Below are 21,763 nucleotides of genomic sequence, written 5' to 3' on the forward strand. Positions count from 1 at the left end.
CTCAGGAGTACATCCGGGTTGTTGCGCCATACCTTTCTTCTCTCATTCCCTCAGCTCTTTTCTTAAGTAACAGGACAAGTGGCATGGGTCACTAGTTGGGTAGCCATGGTACCAGGCCTCTAGACCTTGAGGGCTACTCAAAAAAGAAAAAAAGAAAGATTTTATGCACAATATTTTTGGTTTGTTTTAAAAAAATAGATCTTGATTGGAATCATTACTCAAGTGGTGTGGACATAGGAGGTTTTGTTAGTTGTGGTCAATGGCCTGAATAGCACATGGTTCTGTTCCAGGGACCAAAGAGATCTTCTTGGGGGAAAATGTCCTGACATTTCAAACAGATGAACTTCATGCATAGTTTTGACTCTACACCCTATTAAGGATGCATGTAAGGTTGGTACCTTGAGGGAACAATTCAGCATCGGGAAGAGAGTAGTAAAGAAGGAGCTTTGGGGTTATATTCAACTTCTGTGGAATTAGTATATAAACAAACTGTTTATAAGGAATCATCCTGTGGGACTTGGCTTAAATAAATTAAAAATTGGTGCCTGGAGTCTACAGGATATCTCTGCCAAGTACACTTCCCTCAAATAGAAGACACCACATCCACATCTGACCCCACATGGAAAGAGGCAGACAAGCCCCTGCTGGCTCAAGCTCCATTTCCATCACATGCTGGCCATGGTGATCTTTGGCAACTTATCGGAGCTCCCTGAGCCTCAGTTTTCTCAGCTGTAAATGCTGGATAATTAGATCATCTAGCTCCTAGCTAATGCCTATTAGTTTTAATCATTTCTAATACAAAGAGAAACCTGAATTACTTATCCAGAGCCCAGAGCTTCTTCCAAAAATTGCTGCCATACCACCACCACCACCACTACCAACACTGTATTTACTAGTCAGTACCGCATGGAAACATACCTCCACCCCATTGTTAGATTACATATATTGGCGTTTGACTTGGCAGTTTTTTCTGTCAGAAATCATGTGTAGTGGAAAGGAATGGAGACAAACAGATGTTCTCCTACTCATGATATTGGTGGAAGCGCAGAGTTGAATGTTTCCACATAGGTGCATCTTACTGGCTCAAGGGATGTGGATAGTTTCCTACCGGCCATATGGGTCTTTGTCATTTGAGATGTTATTATTTTCCTTGTATTTTATAGTAGCTCTGGAGCACAGCCAGCTTCTTGAATAGGGTCCACATGGCTCATTATGCACGGGGCCCGGGAACTGGCTCTTCAGAGGAATGGTGACAGGGGGAAGTGTTGGGGACAGGGGTAGGGCCATGGGGAACACACTCAATTATTTTTCCTCCTATATTAAGCTACAAATGATGAGCACTTTCCTGTGCTTTACAGTAAGTAATTAAAAGAAATTATAGAGTTGGATGCAAAAATAACCCGAAGGACAACTGGATGTGTGGAACCACCAGTTTTTCTCTGTGTGCTGAAGGTTAATCCGAGTTAACGCTCAGAACTCTGAGTCGCTGCAGAAGGGTGGCCTGTCCACACTTGTTCTGGCATCTTTCCTCACGCTTCCGCATGGGGTGACTATGTATCCTAAAGAAGGGCTGTGGTGTGTGCTTTTGTGCTTCAGTGGAATTTAACAAACTGATTCCTGAAAATGGTCTCATAAAGGTGAGCAACAGAGAGCTAATAGCCTTCTCTTGCTAATTTTAGCTTTCCCCAACTTTTCTTGATGGTAGTTTGAAAGGCAATGCTATTCTTTTGTCTCTAGAGGCAATTTATCTTCATTTTCTTCCCCTACCTATTTTCACCTCTCTGGCTTTTTAAAATTTCACGTTCTGTGTACTTGAGAGAACAGGGTCTGATCTAGAAAGCTCCCTTCATCAGGTGAGAATTAGTTATGCCATTCTCGCTTCAGCCCTGTGGTGTTAATGACATTGAAGCCTTCCAGTTTGGACCTAAGATGGATCTCATTACGTACAGATATTCTTTCTATAATGGAAATTGCTCAGATAACTAATTAACCACAAGAATACGTTGGCTATGGAAATTTTCAGGAGCAGCATCTGTGGAAAAACTGAGATGGGCATGCCTTCACCACGACTCTGGGGTCCATTAAGAGTGTGTTTGTGTAGCGACGGTGTCTAGTGGGTGTTGGCTCACAGCTGTCAAAATCCCCCCAACATCTCATGGCAGGAACCCGGAATGCCCGGGAACACATTAAAAACAACCTGTTGATTTAACGTTGCCAATTCTGAACAAAGAGACTGACACAGGGCTGACTACTCTTACCTTTCTCTGCTTTTTTTTTTTTAATTGTAATTGTTCTGGCACGTTCCCAATCTTCACATAATGGCAAAGTTCTTTTCTTAAAGGGGGATTCCCTTTATCTTTTGGTCTGAGAGAGTTACTGCATGTTCTTCCCTTAGGGACAAAGAATGTAGTTGCATCACTCTTGCATTTTTTTTTTTTTTAAGGTACAGAGCATGCTTAGTCCTGGGTCCACGAACTGGAGGAATAGGCTGTGCTGCACTCTCACACCACCCCTGTTAGGCAGACTGCCTCGTTTGTTACTTGGAGGAGGCCATTCCCTAGCTGTGTTGACATCTTCTCTAAGTGGGACTCGAGGTGGAACCCAATAGTCCTTGGGATTCCGCCTGGGAAAAGAGAGTTCTGTGTCATCTCAGCCCCACCCATTTGCAAATGACTTAACAACATTCTCTGGGTCTCTAGTGCTAGTCATTCGTTGTCCTGGTGAACTTGGTGACTTCTTGGTATTTAGAAACCAGCCTTGTGTGCAGTCTTTTGCGAAAAGCCTAAACAGTAGACCAGTCTCCATTTCTATTTATGAGACTATCCCATCAAGTCTGTGTGTTCAATTAAAAAATTTCATACTTTTCTTTAGAAATCTAATTTATTTTTATCTACCATTTTGGGTATTCAGTCCACACTTGTTCTGGCATCTGCCCTCATGCTTCTTCATGGGTGACTGTGCATCCCAAAGAAGGGCTCAAATTTTAGAACCAACTGAGAAATTGGTTTGCCTACTGGATTTGAAGATCTGAGTTGGAGAGAGTGTTTAAATACTTCATGTACTCATTATGTTAAGATTTTGTTGCTGTTAATGTTACTGTTTTATTTTGTAAGGGTGAGTTTGTTTGTTACTTGCTAGGAGATACCTGGAACTGTTAGTTTTAGGACAAGTGTAGTAATAAGAAATCTTCATTGAATGGATGAGTCAGTTCCCTCCCTGGCTCTGACTCTGTTTCACCATTTCAGGACAAAGAATTTACAAGGATCAGAGATATCTGGCTGAAAGCCGTTTTAATATACCTGGAAATCTACTACTTGCCATAGCTGGCTGCATCATTTCTAGTATGATTCTAAGTGAGTAAGTGAAGTTAGGCCGGTAAGTAAGTGATCAGGGAGACCAGTTTTATTTACACTTGCCTTATAGCATTGAGGTAAAAAATTCATGATGAAATGGGAGTCCAGAATTAGATCAGCAGTCTCATTCAACCAATCATGTTTGTAAGATATCTTTATGGTGGTTATGAACACGATAGTAGAAAAGTTAACATAAAGGAAACCCAGATTTTGCTTAATACCATAAACATAAAGACATTTTCCCACATAATAAATGTCACAATAAAGCAAGTTGAACCCAGGAGGAAAGATGCCAGGGAAACCCGGGGCCAGCTCAGAAGGTCCATGCCATTCAGTGCTTCTGTTGACTTTAACCCTTTCCTTTCTTATATTAAATATCTTCCTTACTCTACCATTTAGTCCAGTGCTTCTTAACTTTAATAAGCACATGAAACATCTTTAAGTACATGAGTCTTGTTGAAATGCAGATTCTGATTTAGTGGTTGGAGTGGATGGGATGGAGGACGAGACCTGAGATTGTGCATTTCTTACGAGCTCCTAGGTGATAAACGTACTGCAGGCCCATGGACACACTTTGAGAAGCAAGGCTTCAGTTCTTTTTGACCTGTGGAGGTTTTATTCTATACCTACATTTTCTGAAACTGACTTTGGGTCCCATAACTGTCTTGTTACTTGTAGAATTTTTTAAAAAAAGATTTATTTATTTGTGCATACAAGAGCTGGGGTATAGGCCAGAGATGTGGGGGTGGTGAGAGGATTCACCAGAGACAGAGTGGGGAGCAGAACAGGCAGATTGACTGAAGTACACTGCTGAGGGGAGCAGTAGATGAGACAGCGGAGGTTTGATGCGCCATGTGGGTTGCTCCCTGGCCGGCCAGGGATCGAACTGGTGCTGCAGAGTCTGCGGATTGCTTCATAGTGCTGTGCTTAACCCCTTGCGCCACCAGGAAGGCCCTCCTTGTAGGATTTTTAATAAAAAATTTGAATTATACAAATACACTTAATTTGTAAAGGTAAGTTTATAATATAAAAAAATTACCCAAAGTTTGAGATTTTATATTATATAGACTTTATATTATAAAAATTTACATTATATAAAGTAAATTTTGTATTTGAAATTCTTCTATAAATTTAAAGTCTGTAAGTTTAAATGCAGTTTAAATGCCTGTGATAACAATGATGTTTGTATCTCCCCCTTCACTGTTTCCAGAGTCCTTGTCCCTTTACAGGAAATTTCCCCCATGATTTCATAGTAGTTGTAGAGAACAACACCTGTCATTAAATGTGATGTTTGTTCAGGTTCTCCTTACAGAATAGGTTTCTGAAACTTTGTGGAACTAGGTAGATCGTATCTCTTTAGTAAACATTACTGCCTACCATAAATGGGAATTTATAAGTAATACATTGTCTTGGCAATTTAGCACTTAGAACATTGTTAAATCTGAACTTTACTTTAGCTCATTATAACAAATCCCATCTGAAATTCTAAAGAAAACAGAATCCTAATTAAAGAGATTAGGTTTTTGAATTGAGTGTTAACTGCTATTTAGATCTTGTAATCTAAAAAATAAGTTACAGAGCGTTTTTAGACAACTTACTCATTTGCTGGTGACTTGTGTAAGCTTGACACTAAGGCTTCTTTATTACAGAATAGACATGTGCACTCTTTGAGCAGTATTATTCTGAAGAAGAAGGCAGGGCATGATAGAACTGCCAGCTTTGATAGGCTTTGGATTTTAGGGATTCTTCCTTGGTCACAGGAGAACAGTGGGCTTTCTAGAGCAGTAGTGATGGAGATTGTTGGCTGGTGGCCCTGGGGTTGGAATGACAGGTGAGGTGTTCTCTGCCCAGACCTGGTCCTTATACCTGGCATTTTTATTCTATTCCAAAATATATTCCATCATTACAGCTCACTTTAAGACTTACTACTCTTCATTTAGTTCCACCTTCCCTGTTATACATTGTGCAAATATTACTGTCGTAAACGGGAACTCAGTGAGTCAGGATATGTGATTTTTACATGAATATGAGTTGTAATTTGGGGGACAATACCCAATTCCTATCCTAATACAGAATATTATCTTAGTTTTATTTTTGAGCAAGGTCTCTCACCTATAGAAAGATTCTTACCTTTTCAGAAATGGAGGGAGGAGTAGAGAGGTTAATAGAGGACCAGAACTATAGTATTTTCTAGCAAAAATGTATATAGATTCATCTATCAAATTAAGGACTCAAGAGAAAATACTTTTTTACCTCATGATAGGGGTGTGTGTGTGTGTGTATCACTCCAGGTATGATCTAAGAACCAAATTTCCCTGGCATTGTTGGTGAGGCTAAGTGATGGCTACAAGTGTCACCTGAAACCATAGACGAGCAAGGGCATGAAAGAGCACTCTGGTATGAACGATTGTGTTTTGTAGGAAGCATAATTGGATCTTGCAGACATAAACTACGTTGTAGCTAAAATCTACATTTTTAGGGGCCTCTACATTTTTAGGGGCCTCCCATTTTGACGTAGCCTAGACGTCAAATTTCAGCACTGTCACTGCTATAACCTGAGTTATATCCCCAGCCAGGGAGCTAACCCACATGGCACAGCAGACCTCTCCTGACTTGCCCACTGCTCCCCTCAGTAGTGTATTTCAGTAGATCTGCCTGTTCTGTTCCCCACTCTATCTCTGGTGAATCTTGTTACCTCCTGCACCTCTGGCCTAAACTCCAGTTCTTCTATGCAAAAATAAATAATTTTTTAAAGCTACATTTTTAAAAATACTTCCTTGGAAACATTGAAAAACCTGTACTATCAGATGTCATTTACTAAAATATTTAGTAGTTCAAATTGATTGGTCATCCAGGCAAGTAGGTAGGCATCTATAATGATTGTTTGCTTTGCCTCTCCATTTTATTTATGGATTCCAACTGCCAGTTGTTTTCTTTGAGGAATGTGTGCCTTTTTGTTTTTAAGACTTCTTGGCTAAGCAATATATGCCTAATGTGAAAATAAAGCAGAAATAATGCAGAGGGATGGCAGAAACTTGTCCCTGTAGTTAAAGGCCCAGTTTTTCTTTGGAGTCTGAGGTTCTGACCTTGTTCTATCAAGGGAACCACAGCGAGTGGATGAGTTGATTAAAAACTGATCCTCTTTCCTCCTGTATGAAATGGGGATAATTATAGTTACCTGTACCTCTAGGGTCCTATGAGTCTTAATTAGTTAATATTTGCAAAGTGTTTGGAGATCTTTGAATTAAAAGTGCTGAGCAGTGGAATCCAAGTTCAGTGTAATTATAATTGGAATGGAGTTTATACTCTTGTCTCCCCTCCACTCCATCCTGCCTTTTCAGCCAACGCAGACATTACTGATGGTTACCACTCAGCTCTGTGCATTTGCTGTAATCTGTTTCTTTTGTCACTTACTTTAGCCTAAAAATAAGTAAGTTCATTCATGAAGTTAAATTATATATCTCTGCTCTTAACCCAATCCCACACTTACCTACTTAATATTTATTTTTAAAGCTCAATAGCCACTGAGAATGAAATCAGTGAATTACTTTGTCTCTTCCGGTCTACCATTCTTTCTAGTCCTCTGACTCATGATACACTGGCTTCTCAAAGCATCCCCCACTCAGAACTCAGAAACTCTCCTTGGCTCTTCCATGTCTGGAAGGCAAAGTCCACACTCTTTAGCATCTCCCTTTAATCTCTCATATTTTCTTTTTTTTTCTATATTTTTTACATCATTTTTGCACAATGTATGCATTTTCATCTTGGTTATGTCCCCATACAATTCCCACCCACCTTGTTTTGTTCCTACTCCCTCCTCCCCCATCCCATAGTATGTCTCTGGTTTATAGTTGCTTGTTGATTTTGATTTTTACTTTATTATAATTAGTCTTTTTCCTGGTCCCTTATTTAGGTTTTCTAAATTCCTGCTATGAGTGAGACTATTTACAACAGCTAAACTATGGAAACAACCCAAATGCCCAAAAATAGATGACTGGATCAAGAAGGTGTGGTACATATACACAATGGAATATTACTCAGCAATCAAAAAAGATCAACTCATGCAATTTGCAGCAACATGGATGGAGCTAGAAGGGATCATGCTCAGTGAAATAAGCCAGAAAGAAAAAGAAAAATACCAGATGGTCTCCTCTCTCATTTTCTCATCATTCCTGTTCCAGAACTCTTCTCTCAAGATTATACCCCGATGCCTTCCCACCTCCATATCTTTTGCCAAGGTGCTGTCCATCCACTGGTCTTTTCCAAGTGCATTTAAATCCTTCATATTCTTTTCAGCCTCCATCACATTCTTCATTCTCTAACTGGAGTTAACCTCTTTCTCTCCATAGAAGTTTACTTATAATTTTTTAGGCTCATTTCTACCTTTATACTTTAGGTCCTTACATGTATGTCCTCCCTCCTAGACTGTAAGATATAGATTCTATGTCTGATTAATGAATGAAAGTAAGACTACTACATGCATGTATTGAAACTTGATATAAATTAAAGGTTACTTATATTAAAAGGTGAGACTTCTTGATCCAGTCATCTATTTTTGGGCATTTGGGTTGTTTCCATAGTTTAGTTATTGTAAATAGTGCTGCTGTAAACATAGGGGTGCAGATGCCCTTTTGAATTAATGTTTCTGTGTCATTTAGGTAAATACCTAGGAGTGGAATTGCTGGATCATATGGAAGTTCCATCTTTAGCAGGTTGAGGAACCTCCATACAGCTCTCCATAGTGGTGGGACCAGTTTGCACTCACAACAGCAGTGCAGGAGAGTTCCTTTTTCTCCACATCCTCTCCAACATTTGTTGTTGCTAGTTTTTTTAATATGTGCCATTCTCACTAGTGTAAGATGGTATCTCGTTGTAGTTTTGATTTGCATTTATTTACACAACGGAATATTACTCAGCAATCAAAAAAGATAAACTTATGCAATTTGCAATAACATGGATGGAGCTGGAAGGGATCATGCTCAGCAAAATAAGCCAGGGGAAAAAAAAAAAGAAAAATACCAGATGGTCTCACTCATAGCAGGAATTTAGAAAACCTAAATAAGGGATCAGGAAAAAGACTAATTATAATAAAGTAAAAATCAAAATTAACAGGCAACTAGAAACCAGAGACACACTCCAGGAGGGTGGGGGGAGAAGGGAGTAGGATCAAAACAACGGGGGTGCGGGCCTCCCGGTGGCGCAGTGGTTGAGCGCTGGGTTGCGAAGCTGCCCGCAGCCTCTGCAGCGCCAGTTCGATCCCCGGCTGCTCCCCGGCCACCGGAGGAGGGTTCCGCATGGCCTGCAGACCTCTCCTGCCGCCCGCTGCTCCCCTCAGCAGTGTACCTCGGTCCTTCTGTCTGCTCTGCTCCCCGCTCTGGCTCTGGTGAATTCTCTCACCCTCCCGCTCTTCTGACTGTACCCAGTGCTTGTATAACTACATAAATAAATAAATAAAAATAAATTAAACTTTAAAAAAAAAAAACAACGGGGGTGGGAATTGTGTGGGGACTATAACCAAGATGAAAATGCATACATTGTGCAAAAATGAAAAATGATGTACAAATATATAAAATAAAAATAATAATAATAAAAAGGTGAGACTTTACTAAGCTAGTGTTTTGATAGGCTTGCATCATGTGTTTAGAAATTAAATCTTAATTGATAATTTCTTCAACTTGATGGGTATCCTTATTGTTTTAGGGACTAAGATGAACAGCCCAATTGTTAAATTGTGTTTCTTTGACTACATGCTCATAGACAAAACCTAAAGGGACTGGGAACAAAGTTCTGGGATTTTTTTCCCCGTGTGCTGAATTTCTCATATTATTCAGTTCCCCTTCTTAGCTTTGGCCAAGAATGTTTGGTTCTGACATGCCTAAATTTTTGTAAAGCATTCTTTTGCAGGAAGACTGCATTGTCTGAATGTCATCCACTGAAGTAAGGATGCTTTTTAAGTTGAAGGTTCTTGGAGATCATACTATACCACAACATAGTATTTTTTTTATTTAAATATTTTATTTTATATAATTCTTACATCTTTTTTCATCTTTGCACAATGTATGCATTTTCATTTTGGTTATATTCCCCATACAATTGTATCCCCCCCCCTTATTTTGACTCTAGTCCTTTCTTTCCCTGCCCTCCCCCCCCCCAGTGTGTCTCTGGTTTATAGTTGCTTGTTGATTTTGATTTTTACTTTGTATTGATTAGTCTTTTTCCTGGTCTCTTATTTAGGTTTTCTAAATTCCTGCTACGAGTGAGACCATCCGGTATTTTTCTTTTTCTTTCTGACTTATTTCGCTGAGCATGATCCCTTCTAGCTCCATCCATGTTGCTGCAAACTGCATGTGTTTATCTTTTTTGATTGCTGAGTAATATTTCATTGTGTATATGTACTACATCTTCTTGATCCAGTCGTCTATTTTTGGGCATTTGGGTTGTTTCCATAGCTTAGCTATTGTAAATAATGCTGCTATAAACATAGGCGTGCAGGTGCCCTTTGGAATTACTGTTTCTGTGTCCTTTGGGTAAATACCTAGGAGTGGAATTGCTGGATCATACGGAAGCTCTATGTTTAGTAGGTCAAGAAATCTCCACACAGCTCTCCATAGTGGTTGGACCAGTTTGCACTCCCACCAGCAGTGCAGGAGAGTTCCTTTTTCTCCACAACCTCTCCAACATTTGTTGTTGCTAGTTTTTTTGATATGTACCATTCTCACTGGTGTAAGATGGTATCTCATGGTAGTTTTGATTTGCGTTTCCCTGATTACAAGTGATGCTGAACATTTTTTCATATGCCTATTGGCCATTTGCATTTCTTCTTCAGAGAAGTTTCTATTTAGCTCTTCTACCCATTTTTTGACAGGATTATTTTCTTTGTTTTTGTTGAGTTTCATCAGCTCTTTGTAGATTTTTGTGATCAGTCCTTTATCATTAGTGTTGTGTGCAAAAATGTTCTCCCAGTCGGTGGGGTTTCTCTTTTACAACATAGTATCGTAATGGTGCTGCCTTTTTGGAAGTTGGGCATCAGGTTACACATAACTTCAGAAACTATGTCCACATTTTATGAACTGCTTTGACCACCTTTTGCTGCATTGGTTTTCTCCTTCCTATGGTTAAATGCTTAAACCAGGAGCATGTCCTCATATTATAAACATGGAACAAGGGAACAGGTAACTGATTAGATTTGTAATATCTTCTCTGTTACTTAAACTCTTTGAACCAGAATTGATTCATCTGTATAATGGAGATAATAATCCCTGTCCTGTCTCCTTGTAACAATCAAATTCAGCATTTGCGAATGTTCTACTCTTTTAAAAGTTGTTATTGGAGCAGGAGAGCATACTGTCATAGATATATTCATCTAATTGAAAGTTTAAGTCTTGTGAGTCATGCTTAACTAAACTTTATTTCTACATTGTTAATTTTCTGTATAGTCCTATATACTATATTTAGTTACTGAGAGTGGGACTAAAATCCTTCCTGGTGTTTTATAGATGTGGTTGAGTTGTTTGCTATAAGCCTTGGAGCAGAAATTAGACAGCACTAATGAATTTATTGTGGATAAACATATATAGACTAATGATCTACTTAGTATTATGGCTCAGCTTATCTTTTGTGTAATAAAGACTCATCTGAAGGGCTAACTCATCTGAGGTTTCCCTTACTCATTGAAGAGGTTACAGGGGGAAAAATGAAGTTAAAAGATGAAAAATTCCCATTTTTGCTATTATGACTATTACCAATTTCCAAGTCTTCTATTGATCTATAAGAAACAAGAGCTATGCAGGCAGTGTAGAGGAAGTTAGTATGTTGTAGTGTTATTTGCTTTTTAATTATTTAAGTAAAGTTTTGCCCTATTACAGAAACTCAAGAGATTGCTTGTGGCTAATAGTTGCCATCCATCAAATCCCTTAGAGTTTATAATTTGGTTTAGCACAGCCTGTAATTGACCTAGCAATTCCAGTGAGTTTGCTAGTACTCTCCAGATAGAAAGACTTCCCATAAAAACTATTTCAAAACTAGCTTTACATGTGGTTTAATAAACCCATCACTAAGTTTTTACTGAGTGCTGTTGTTTTATTCTATTCAAAGTATTATGGGGGATCAGACGTGAGCCCATTGCTTCAGAGTTTATCATTTTAATGATGGAACTGACCATATTTAGCAAATACAGTTAACAAGTAGAGAATGAAGTACTAAGTGAGATGCAATATGGAATTTTAGAGGAGGGCAGGTGGACCCGAAATAATTAGAGAGAGTGGCATATATGATTTGATACTTAACCAGGGTCATGGAGGGTAATTAAGATTAGTCAGCTAGAGAGGAAGAAGTTTACCAGAAGAATGACCATTGTAAGCCTTTTAAGGCACTAAATGACTTAATGTGACTTAAGTCACATAATGGGAAGAAATCTGTGTGGTACTCCCAGGAATCTGGTTTGGTCAGACCAGGAGTCAAAAAGCATTGAGAGAAAGGATGCACAATGGACTATGGTGGTGGACTTTGGGTGACTTGGTGGTGGGTACACAGCGGTGGTGTGGTAGTTCTGGTAGTTCATGGGGGTATCCAAACATTACCTCAACTAAAAATAAATGAATAATTTTAATTAAAAAAGAAAAGTAGCTAAGTAGATTCTGAAGGTTGTTCAGTAGCAGATAAAAGAGGTTGGATTTGATCTGGTGGAACAAAAAAGCCATTACAAGGTTTTTTGTGTAAGAGAATGACAATTCAAGAGGGATAAGCTGGGTAACTCTTTACTAATCTCAGAGTTGAATGCAACAGAACCAGTGTTAAGTACATCAGGGGGACAGCGGAGTCACAAGCAAGAGGGCAAAGGATAAGCCAAGGTAGTTGCATTATCATGGAAAGAAAAGGATGGACAGTAGACATGTTTTAAAGGAAAAATGGGCTAGACTTCTTTACTGATTTGAAGTCTCTATGAGAAATTTATTGTCAACCTTGATTCCAAGATTTCTCTTCTGCAGGCTGGGTTGCCCAAAATATAAGAAACCATTGTCAGAAACAGAAAAGTTAGGAAGTAGCTTTGTTCCAACAAAAAGTATTGAGTTGGTGCCTGATGCATTTGACTTCAAGGTCATACAAGCATGTAAGAAGTTAGCACTGCAGAGATGTTGCTCAGAGGGCGAGGCTGGGGAGGTGGTTGGGCTTGATCACCAGGTAATTCTCAATTGAATTTGTGCAAATGTTCAGCTGTTAGGATGCCCCTGGGTGAGCTGCAGGGTGGAAAACCAAGTAGTATTTACTCAAATGTCATTTGTTCTTCTGACATATTGGCTTGTGAGACTGATGAAAAATGATAGGTGTAATGCCAACTACTTTTCTAACCAAAAAATCATTAATTAAAAGAAAGTGAGACCCACGAAAGGCAAAGTAAACTTCTTTAAGCCAACTACAGAAAAAGGTATCACTAAAAGACTCATAACTACAGTAATGATAACAAAATTTTCCAATTTTGTGCTTGAAGAGGCCTCAATATCTTGAGCTATTTTAAGCATTTAGTGGGAGCACTAGGTAAATAATTAGTAAACTTCCTCCATTGCATTAATTCTACTATGTACTTTTTTTCATATTTTTTAAATTTCTGAAATTAGCTTGTGTCTTACAGTTGATGTCTTATTATTGGCTCTGTAGTAATTATGACATAATTGTCAGTGCCTTAATTTTTTTTTGCCTAATTTTCTTTTTTACATATGCACATAAGGTAATATGATTTAGTGTGTCCAAATAAGTCAACAGGAGCTTTTCTTAGGGAGTGTAGAATATAAGTTCTAAGTGATAAAGCAATAGTTTAACTGGCTGCATTTTTTATTTCCAAGTGGTACCTAAAATGGTGTGTATTAAAGTGATTATGTCTTTGGGGGTAGTGCAGGGGTTAAAGTCTCAGTGCTATCAAGCTATCACCAGCCACTGTGGCATGAGTTTGATCCTTGGCCAGGGAGCTAACCCACATGGCTCAACTGACCTCTCCTGTCTCTCCCACTGCTCCCTCAGCAGTATATTTCAGTAAATCCACCTGTTCTGCTCCCTACTCTGTCTCTGATGAATCCTCTCAGCCCCTGCACCTCTGGCCTACACCCCAGTTCTTGTAGGCATAAATAAATAAAATAAATTTTAAAGAAAGGTGATGTCTTAAATAAATGAAATACGGTAGTAAACAGGAGTTGTTCACAGCCACACTCCACCAGCATAAAATTTTCTAAATTTGCATTATTTCTTCAACCTATATTCAAGGCATCCCATGGATTGTTTTCTTTTGGACTAGGAATATGAGAAAGGGTTTCCACTCAATGGTAAAAGTACTGCCTGCCAGCAACAGAACCCTTCTCAGAGGATCCATTTCTTTGTGATGCAGAATCCAAAATATTCACATAAGTTCAGGTCTTAGAATGGATAACTGTGCTTTGTTTAAACCACTGTGCCCTCCCTAATCTCAGACCATGAGCACCCCAAGCAGCTCCTGGACTGCCGTCTATCTGTGCGAAGGCAGAGTGACTCCACAAGGACATTTGTTAATGTTTGGAGTGGTGAGAAACTCTATGGTAGAAAAGGTGTGATAAAAATGGAGAACAGAGGCATCTGGTTCTCAAGACCAGAGTTCTCAGCCATTTCTGCTGTATGAGCTATTTGCTGGAGGTAGGTTGCCTTCCCGAATGTTCAGTAACATTTCATGAACAGAAAAGCAGTCTCATTGCCTACTGGTTGGCACGGATAACAGCTATGACACGCATGTGTCTTTTTTTAAGTCCGTGCTCCAGAACCGAGTAAGAATAAAGTTAGAATGCCGGGGCTGGGGATGCGTCTCTTTACTACTAAGGGACACGATGCTTCAGGTAAGTGACTCTGAAGTCCTTCCCCATCTGACGGTCACCTTGGGTTGATGTGTAGGTATGTTTTCATTTTGCTTGTTCATTCATTCTAATTGGCTTCCCAGAGCATGCTTGTAGATGTAGAGCCAAATTTAGAGTATAGCAACCCTCTGGCAAACAGGAAAAGATTAATTTTGTGGTGTGCTGTTAAGGGACTTCCCAGGAAACTTCAAAAGCACAGAAAGAAGCACTAGCTGCCTATTCCAAAATGTGCAAAATGCCATTCAGCTTTTTAAAGGAATGATAAACTCAGTTCACAGACACATACGTACAGGATCACGTTTCCAATAAAAGGAGCAGCTGAGCTTTCTTAGATGGATCTGTCTGTGCACCAAGACAGCCAGGGGGTGAGGGGCTCAGAGAGTTGGTGGAGATAAACCTGGATCTGCATATGGGAGACATTTGAAATTGACTTCAGTGCCTTTTTAATGCTGAATTTTCCAGTTCTCTTAAGCAGACACATTGTTTTCATGATATCAGCCCCAGGCATAGACACATCATTAAAATCAACGTGTAGAAAATGATTTCTGTTTGAAAATAAGCAAAGCATCCTCAGTCATGACCACCCAGGTGTCCTAGAAGAAACAATGGATGTAGAGTTGGAAGCCCAGAGTTCTAACATAAACTTGCTTGGCGACATGAGGCCCGCGTTTTGTGGCTTTTGGGTACCCTCTCTGTAAAGCGGGGTAGCTCACTGAAATTATTTCTTCGTTGCTCTAATAGCTCACCTCTATGGGAAGACTAAGAAGTCAACGCAAAGGTTCCTTACAGCTCCCTGACTTCCGATTAATGGTGCTATTCATGCCACACTCCAGCCACTCAGCTCCAGAGACCCTCACAAGCCCCTCAGGCCACTGCTGTTCCTGTCACACGTTCCCGCCACAGGACCATGTTGCTAACTAGGGGAAAAAAATACTATTACATTTGCAGTTGTTGCTTAGTAACATTTCTGATTTTGTATTTCTTGTGACAGCCTGAGCAGAGATCATTAAAAATTAAACTTACAAAGCTGCTAAAGTGGGAGGAAGGGGGAGAGCTGGAAGCCACGTTTTTTTTCACTTACTTAGAAGACATCTCATCTCGGGTGTATATGCTAAATCTTGGGGGAAAGCACTGCATGTCTCTGGTTTCTATTAAAACACGTAGCGCACACTACTGACATTCATTTGTGTCTGGTGCAGCTGGAGTTTATCACCAATACATAAAAAAGCCTTGACCCTGCAGGACGGCCTGGAATTACAATCAGATGGGCTGCGTCCGCTCCCCGAGAAAGCAAGCCCTAACCAGTTTTGTGTCCTGTTTCTGCTTTCTCCCCGCAGTTCCACCAGGTGAGAAGAGTGATGACCATCCTTTTCCTTACTATGGTTATTTCATACTTCGGTTGCATGAAGGCTGCCCCCATGAAAGAAGCCAGTGTCCGAGGACCAGGCGGCTTGGCCTACCCAGGTGTGCGGACCCATGGGACTCTGGAGAGCGTGAATGGGCCCAAGGCAGGTTCAAGAGGCCTGACGTTGGCTGACACTTTTGAACACGTGATAGAAGAACTCCTGGATGAGGACCAGAAAGCTCGGCCCCACGAAGAAAACAATAAGGACGCGGACTTGTACACCTCCCGGGTGATGCTCAGTAGTCAAGTGCCTTTGGAGCCTCCTCTCCTCTTTCTGCTCGAGGAATACAAAAATTACCTGGATGCTGCAAACATGTCTATGAGGGTCCGGCGCCACTCCGACCCCGCCCGCCGCGGGGAGCTGAGCGTGTGCGACAGCATCAGCGAGTGGGTGACGGCTGCGGATAAAAAGACTGCAGTGGACATGTCGGGCGGGACGGTGACGGTCCTCGAAAAAGTCCCTGTCTCGAAAGGCCAACTGAAGCAGTACTTCTACGAGACCAAGTGCAATCCCATGGGCTACACAAAGGAGGGCTGCAGGGGCATAGACAAAAGGCATTGGAACTCCCAGTGCCGAACTACCCAGTCGTACGTGCGGGCCCTCACCATGGATAGCAAAAAGAGAATTGGCTGGCGATTCATAAGGATAGACACTTCCTGTGTATGTACATTGACCATTAAAAGGGGAAGATAGTGGATTTATGTTGTATAGATTATATTGAGACAAAAATTATCTATTTGTATATATACATAACAGGGTAAATTATTCAGTTAAGAAAAAATAATTTTATGAACTGCATGTATAAATGAAGTTTATACAGTACAGTGGTTCTACAATCTATTTATTGGACATATCCATGGCCAGAAGGGAAAGTCATTTTGCGCACAACTTTAAAAAAAAGTCTGCATTACATTCCTCGATAATGTTGTGGTTTGTTGCCGTTGCCAAGAATTGAAAACGTAAAAAGTTTAAAACTAATAATAATAAATTGCATGCTGCTTTAATTGTGAATTGATAATAAACTGTCCTCTTTCAGAAAACAGACAAAAACAAAAAACAACAAAAATTTGAACCAAAACATTCCGTTTACATTTTAGACAGTAAGTATCTTCGTTCTTGTTAGTACTCTCTCTGTTTTACTGCTTTTAACTTCTGATAGCGTTGGAATTAAAACAATGTCAAGGTGCTGTTGTCATCGCTTTACTGGCTTAGGGGATGGGGGATGGGTGGGGTCTATTTTTGTTTGTTTTGTGTTTTTTTTGTTTTGTTTTGTTTTGTTTTTGTTTTGTTTTGTTCCCATAGGGAGTAGGGATGGGGAAAGAATTCTTTCACTATATATTCTGGTCGATAGAAGATTCATTTGTACGCTGTAAAGATGTTTGCAGTACCAACCAGATGACTGAAAAGTGAATAAAAATCAAGGCAACTGAACCACGGGCTCAGTTCAATAGGCTCTTCCGCCCCCCCACCTGGGCCTTGGCTGATCAGGGGAGGCTTCTTCTGTTGAAAGACCTACCTTTACTTCAAGCACATTCTTTCCTCCCTTCCCCCTCATGGTCCCTTCTTTATTTTTGTTTTCCCTTAAGAAAACAGTTGCGCGCTCTGAAATATTTTACCACTGCTGTGAACAAATTCTGTCACATTGTGGCACTCACATAAGCATGGAGAACAGTGATTTTTTTTTTCTAAGAAGAGGAAAAGAACAACAACAACAAAATAACTCAAAAATAAAGATTTCTTTTTTTTTTTATGAGGGGTAAATATTTGGGTAACTCATTGTCAGGCTTTTAAAAAATCCATAATAAAGCTTAAAAGTGTCTTGCCAGCAAAAGGTGGAATTTTGCATGGACCCAGAAACACCTAGATCAGAGCAGGAACCCACACTGCCGGTGACATGAGACTGAGCAGCGACCGAGGCCGCTGATCGATGGCTCCCAGGCGGAGCAGAGGAATTTCTGAGCAGCCGTCCTGAGGTCTAGGCTGGGGAGGGGAATGGTACTTGAGACATTCCAAGTGGGAGGCCCCTGAAGGGCCCTTCAGAGGTGGCCCTGGAATGACATGTCAAGTTGCTTGGACCTCGCGCTTTAAGTGCCTACATTATCTAACTGTGCTAAGAGGTTCTCGCTGGAGGACCGTGCTCAAGCTGACTTACACCCTCCACCCTTGGATAATTTTGCATACAGCTGAATTAGCCTGGAGCAAGTTCAGAACCCAATATGTTGTGATCATGGGATGGATAAAATGAAATCGAAGATGTTTGCTACAAGAACACATGGCTTTGAAATTACACTTAAGGAAACCAGGGTTTATCCTTTGAGAATTTTTAGTCAGGGGGAAAGGAATAGGAAAAGACCCCAAAACTCAGGTTGAATGATCAAGGCTACTGATAGGAAAACTTGTCTAGAAGGTGTCTGTGTCTGCACAGCCAGGACACCAAAGGCTTGAAGGTGCCTTGCTTGATGGAAGAGCAAGCGTGGATGAAGTTGTAATCCCCAGTGAAGGCCACAGCAACCTCCTGTCCATCCTGTTTGTTCATGGAGAGGATCCCTGCCTCACCTCTGCTATCTTGGGGCAGGAGAAGTGAAGCTGCGAGCCTGGAATAGTGGTCCTGGGAAAAATAGGCCCCAGTGAAAAATATTAGTGCTAATCCTATTCAGCCTGAAAATGGCCTGGACCAGTGTCCTTGAGTAGCAGAAAGACTCAAGAAATTACTGCCTCTAGCAGGGTGAGGGATAAGCAAAAGACGTTTCTATAACCCAGGGAATGAAGATACCATCGGCAAATAATTGCTGTTTGCTCATTCTTTCCTTTAGAACAAGCCTGTCTTTTATAGTACCATCTGAATACCTGTCTTTAAAAGAAGGAAGACTTTATGTAGTATAGGTTTGTTTTGTGCTGTTTGAAAATGCTATCTTTGTAATTCTTTTGAACATGTAAAGAATACTTGGAATATCTGCTGTATGTTATTTTTTTTGCAGCCTCCTTTCCAGGGACAAAATTCTAAAACAAAGAGAGAGTCCCCGTCACAATTTCGCAGTGTACTGCAAAGGCTTTTACGATCTGTTAAGGGGTGGAGTAACTAGAAGATATTCAGCAATTGTGTGGTCAGTGGCTCTCCTACCCAATAAGATACATCACAGTCACATGCTTGGTGGTTTATGTTGACCTGAGATTTATTTTGTTAAAATCTTTCTCTCCCTGTTGCTGTTCATTTTTGTTTCTTTTTTTTAAGTGTTTTTTTTTTTTTTTTTTTTTTTTTTTTTAAGTCTTGCTGTGGTCTCTTTGTGGCAGAAGTGTTTCATGCATGGCAGCAGGCCTGTTGCTTTTTTATGGTGATTCCCATTGAAAATGTAAGTAAATGTCTGTGGCCTTGTTCTCTCTATGGTAAAGATATTATTCACCATGTAAAACAAAAAAAAATATTTATTGTATTTTAGTATATTTATATAATTATGTTATTGAAAAAATTGGCATTAAAACTTAACCGCATCAGAAGCCTATTGTAAATACAAGTTCTATTTAAGTGTACTAATTAACATATAATATATGTTTTAAATATAGAATTTTTAATGTTTTTTAAATATATTTTCAAAGTACATAAAATCTGGGGGTTCTGGGTTTTTTCTCTTCACTGTAAAACAAACATGAAAACATGTTTTATTATAAATACGTGTGTTCCTTGTTTTAAGACCAACCTGACTAGTGTTAGCCATTGCACAGCCCACCAGAGAGGTTGCTTCTTTCAGCAGGGGAAGCCAATCCTGAAGTCCAAGAGCTTCCAAGAAGCTCCAGGATTGAGCCTGTCTTCCACAGTGGAAGACAGGAGTGTCATTTTCTAGGACACTTGAAAGTTTTCTCCTTTGAAGTGATATACTTTCATCAACTACAAACCATGTATCCTAGCAACATCAGGATCCATGAATCAGGGCTTGCTGGCTCTATTTGATTATAACATAACTGTTAAAAAAAAAATCAAAGTAGGTTTACTCAGGGATATTGAGAATAAATTGGCCCAAATTTAGAAAGTCAATGACTGGGGGGAAAAAAATCGAGAAATTCGATATTTAGAGGCAGGTTGTGTACCCTCAGCTTAGAAATGGTGCCATTTGCATTATGTATTTGTATCCATTGCACTGATTTAATTTTTGTACGTGAAGCATGCAGATTTTATATCACAGAACCCATGATCTAACAGATTGCTAGTGTTTCTAAAAAGATTTGCCTCTCTGATGGCTGCCAAGCCGCTGGGTAATTTAGTTAAAGTGTTTAAAGTTATCACTAAATCTTAGGGAAATAAATGGAAGGATTTTAAATTAGAGAAAGGGCCATTAAGGAAAAAAAGCATCTGTTCCTACTCTTCAAACTCCCCATTTGAACACTGACAACCCATCCCATAACGTGGTGAACTATATCTGTGCAATGTATCATTTCTATTTCAAACATACACACATGGTTTCCTCTTGTATTGTCTTATAAATAAGGATCAAGAAAGTCATAACAAACATTGACTTGTGTTGTGTATATGAAAGAGCAGATCGAATGAGACAAACTACTCGATCCTAATCTATCCAGTAGGTTTGCAAAGTCCTCTGTACTCTGAGAAGCCCCTGGCTGTCAGGCAAGGCATGAGTCCGACCGTGGAGTTAGAAATTGGGTAAACTTCAGGCTTAGCCTATTTTTCATAGTAAGAGAGACTTAAAATATTTTTGAAGGTTAAGTATGAAGAGGTAAGAATTGAGTGTGACATTCAAATTACTTCAAATTAAAGGAGTTCAGTAAACATGGCAGAAGTTTGTCAGACAAACAAAAAAAAGGGAGACATCTAAATTAACCAACTTTGAATTAATCAAGAAGCTAATCTGTACGCTAATTTGTCCTCAGTCAGGCAAGCAACTGAGTCATTCAGATGGCTGGAAATGACCCAGATCTTCACTTTTATTTGTTGTTCTTCACCATATTGATGAGCCTCAAGCCATTAGCAGTGTCTATGGTGCCTACCTTCATTAGCCGCACTAACGCTGTGAATATCATCACTCTTCTGAGAATCTGAACTAAGGCTTAGAAAGTGCCCAGTATTAAATTTTCCCTTTTCATTTAAGTGGTTGCTAGACTATGGATAAAATGGCAAGCTCCTTATGAGTGACAATAAAAGGTTCCAGGCCTGGCCTCAGCATCACCAGCATGCTGGCGGCCTTAGCACTTAAGTTTAAGGGAGAGCATCCCTGTCTCCTGTGTCCTCATGTCAAGCCTGTTCTATAAATTAGTTAAAATGGAAATGGCTGCAGGCTTTGGCAAGCCATCATTAAGAATATTAATAAAATGGAATAGGAAACAGTTGATGTACATAAATGTAGGTAGATAGAAATATTTAGCCTGCAAAGATTCAGTCGTCCATGGATTTGATCCATCCTCAAAATGTTGGACAGCAAAACTAGTGAGTGTGTAGTCTCGGCCGCTTTGTTTTTCGCTGTGGGTTTTAATCATTGTGTAAAGGTTTGGTTGCTTGCTTGCGTGCTTTAGGGGAGTGTTGGACACTTGACTCTTGTTGGTTACACTAAGCTGATGGGCTATCCTACTTAGGAGTCAAACTCAGTGACTAGAGGGGGAGCCCCCACTCCAAGCCAGCCAGCACTGATGCAGAATGTCCTGCCTGTACCTCCATTCAGTCTTTAGAGCATCTTCCTCCAGTCCCTTAGTTTCAGCCACCATTTTCAGTCTTTGTAGAAAAGTAACTCCTTGCTTTTTGATTTGAATAGATGCAATCAGTTGCCTGAAGATTATGTTTAAATATTAACAGAAAAATATTGTGATCTTACATAATATACTCCTCATTAGAAGTAAGCCACTTCTGTGATACGCCCTAAGATTTCTGTAGACCTTTTCCCCAACCCCGCTAGATCTTTGTGGAACACAAGGCACTAGGTCAGGAGTCCCAACCTGGCATTTGCTTCTCTGATTAACAACAATCCTGTGTGCTTGCTAATGTCAGTAAAATGCCTTGGAAAAGCTGATCTTCCAGTCGGTTATAAATCTCATCTCACACAAACAACCCCCTCACTAAACAACTTGGCATTTATTCTGTGTTTGATGTAAACTGCTTAATTTTTATATCAGCAATACAAAAGTACATTTC

At 39.9% G+C, this 21,763-nt stretch overlaps 1 protein-coding gene across 5 annotated transcripts in view; it reads left to right on the forward strand.

The window, feature by feature from the left end:
* The window catches only part of BDNF (brain derived neurotrophic factor), a 67,951-nt gene extending 51,135 nt beyond the window's left edge, over positions 1-16,816 (forward strand). For all 5 annotated transcript variants that reach the window (XM_037522543.1, XM_037522538.1, XM_054699317.1 and 2 more), the window contains exon 2: positions 15,562-16,816. In XM_037522543.1, the coding sequence (XP_037378440.1) occupies positions 15,583-16,323 (741 nt within the window). In that variant the 5' untranslated portion in view covers positions 15,562-15,582 and the 3' untranslated portion in view covers positions 16,324-16,816. The remainder of the gene's footprint in view (positions 1-15,561) is intronic.
* The last annotated feature ends 4,947 nt before the right edge of the window (positions 16,817-21,763 follow it).

Source organism: Talpa occidentalis, unplaced genomic scaffold (assembly GCF_014898055.3).
Source record: "Talpa occidentalis isolate TD23 unplaced genomic scaffold, MPIMG_talOcc4v2.1 talOcc4.3, whole genome shotgun sequence".
Lineage (NCBI taxonomy): Eukaryota > Metazoa > Chordata > Mammalia > Eulipotyphla > Talpidae > Talpa > Talpa occidentalis.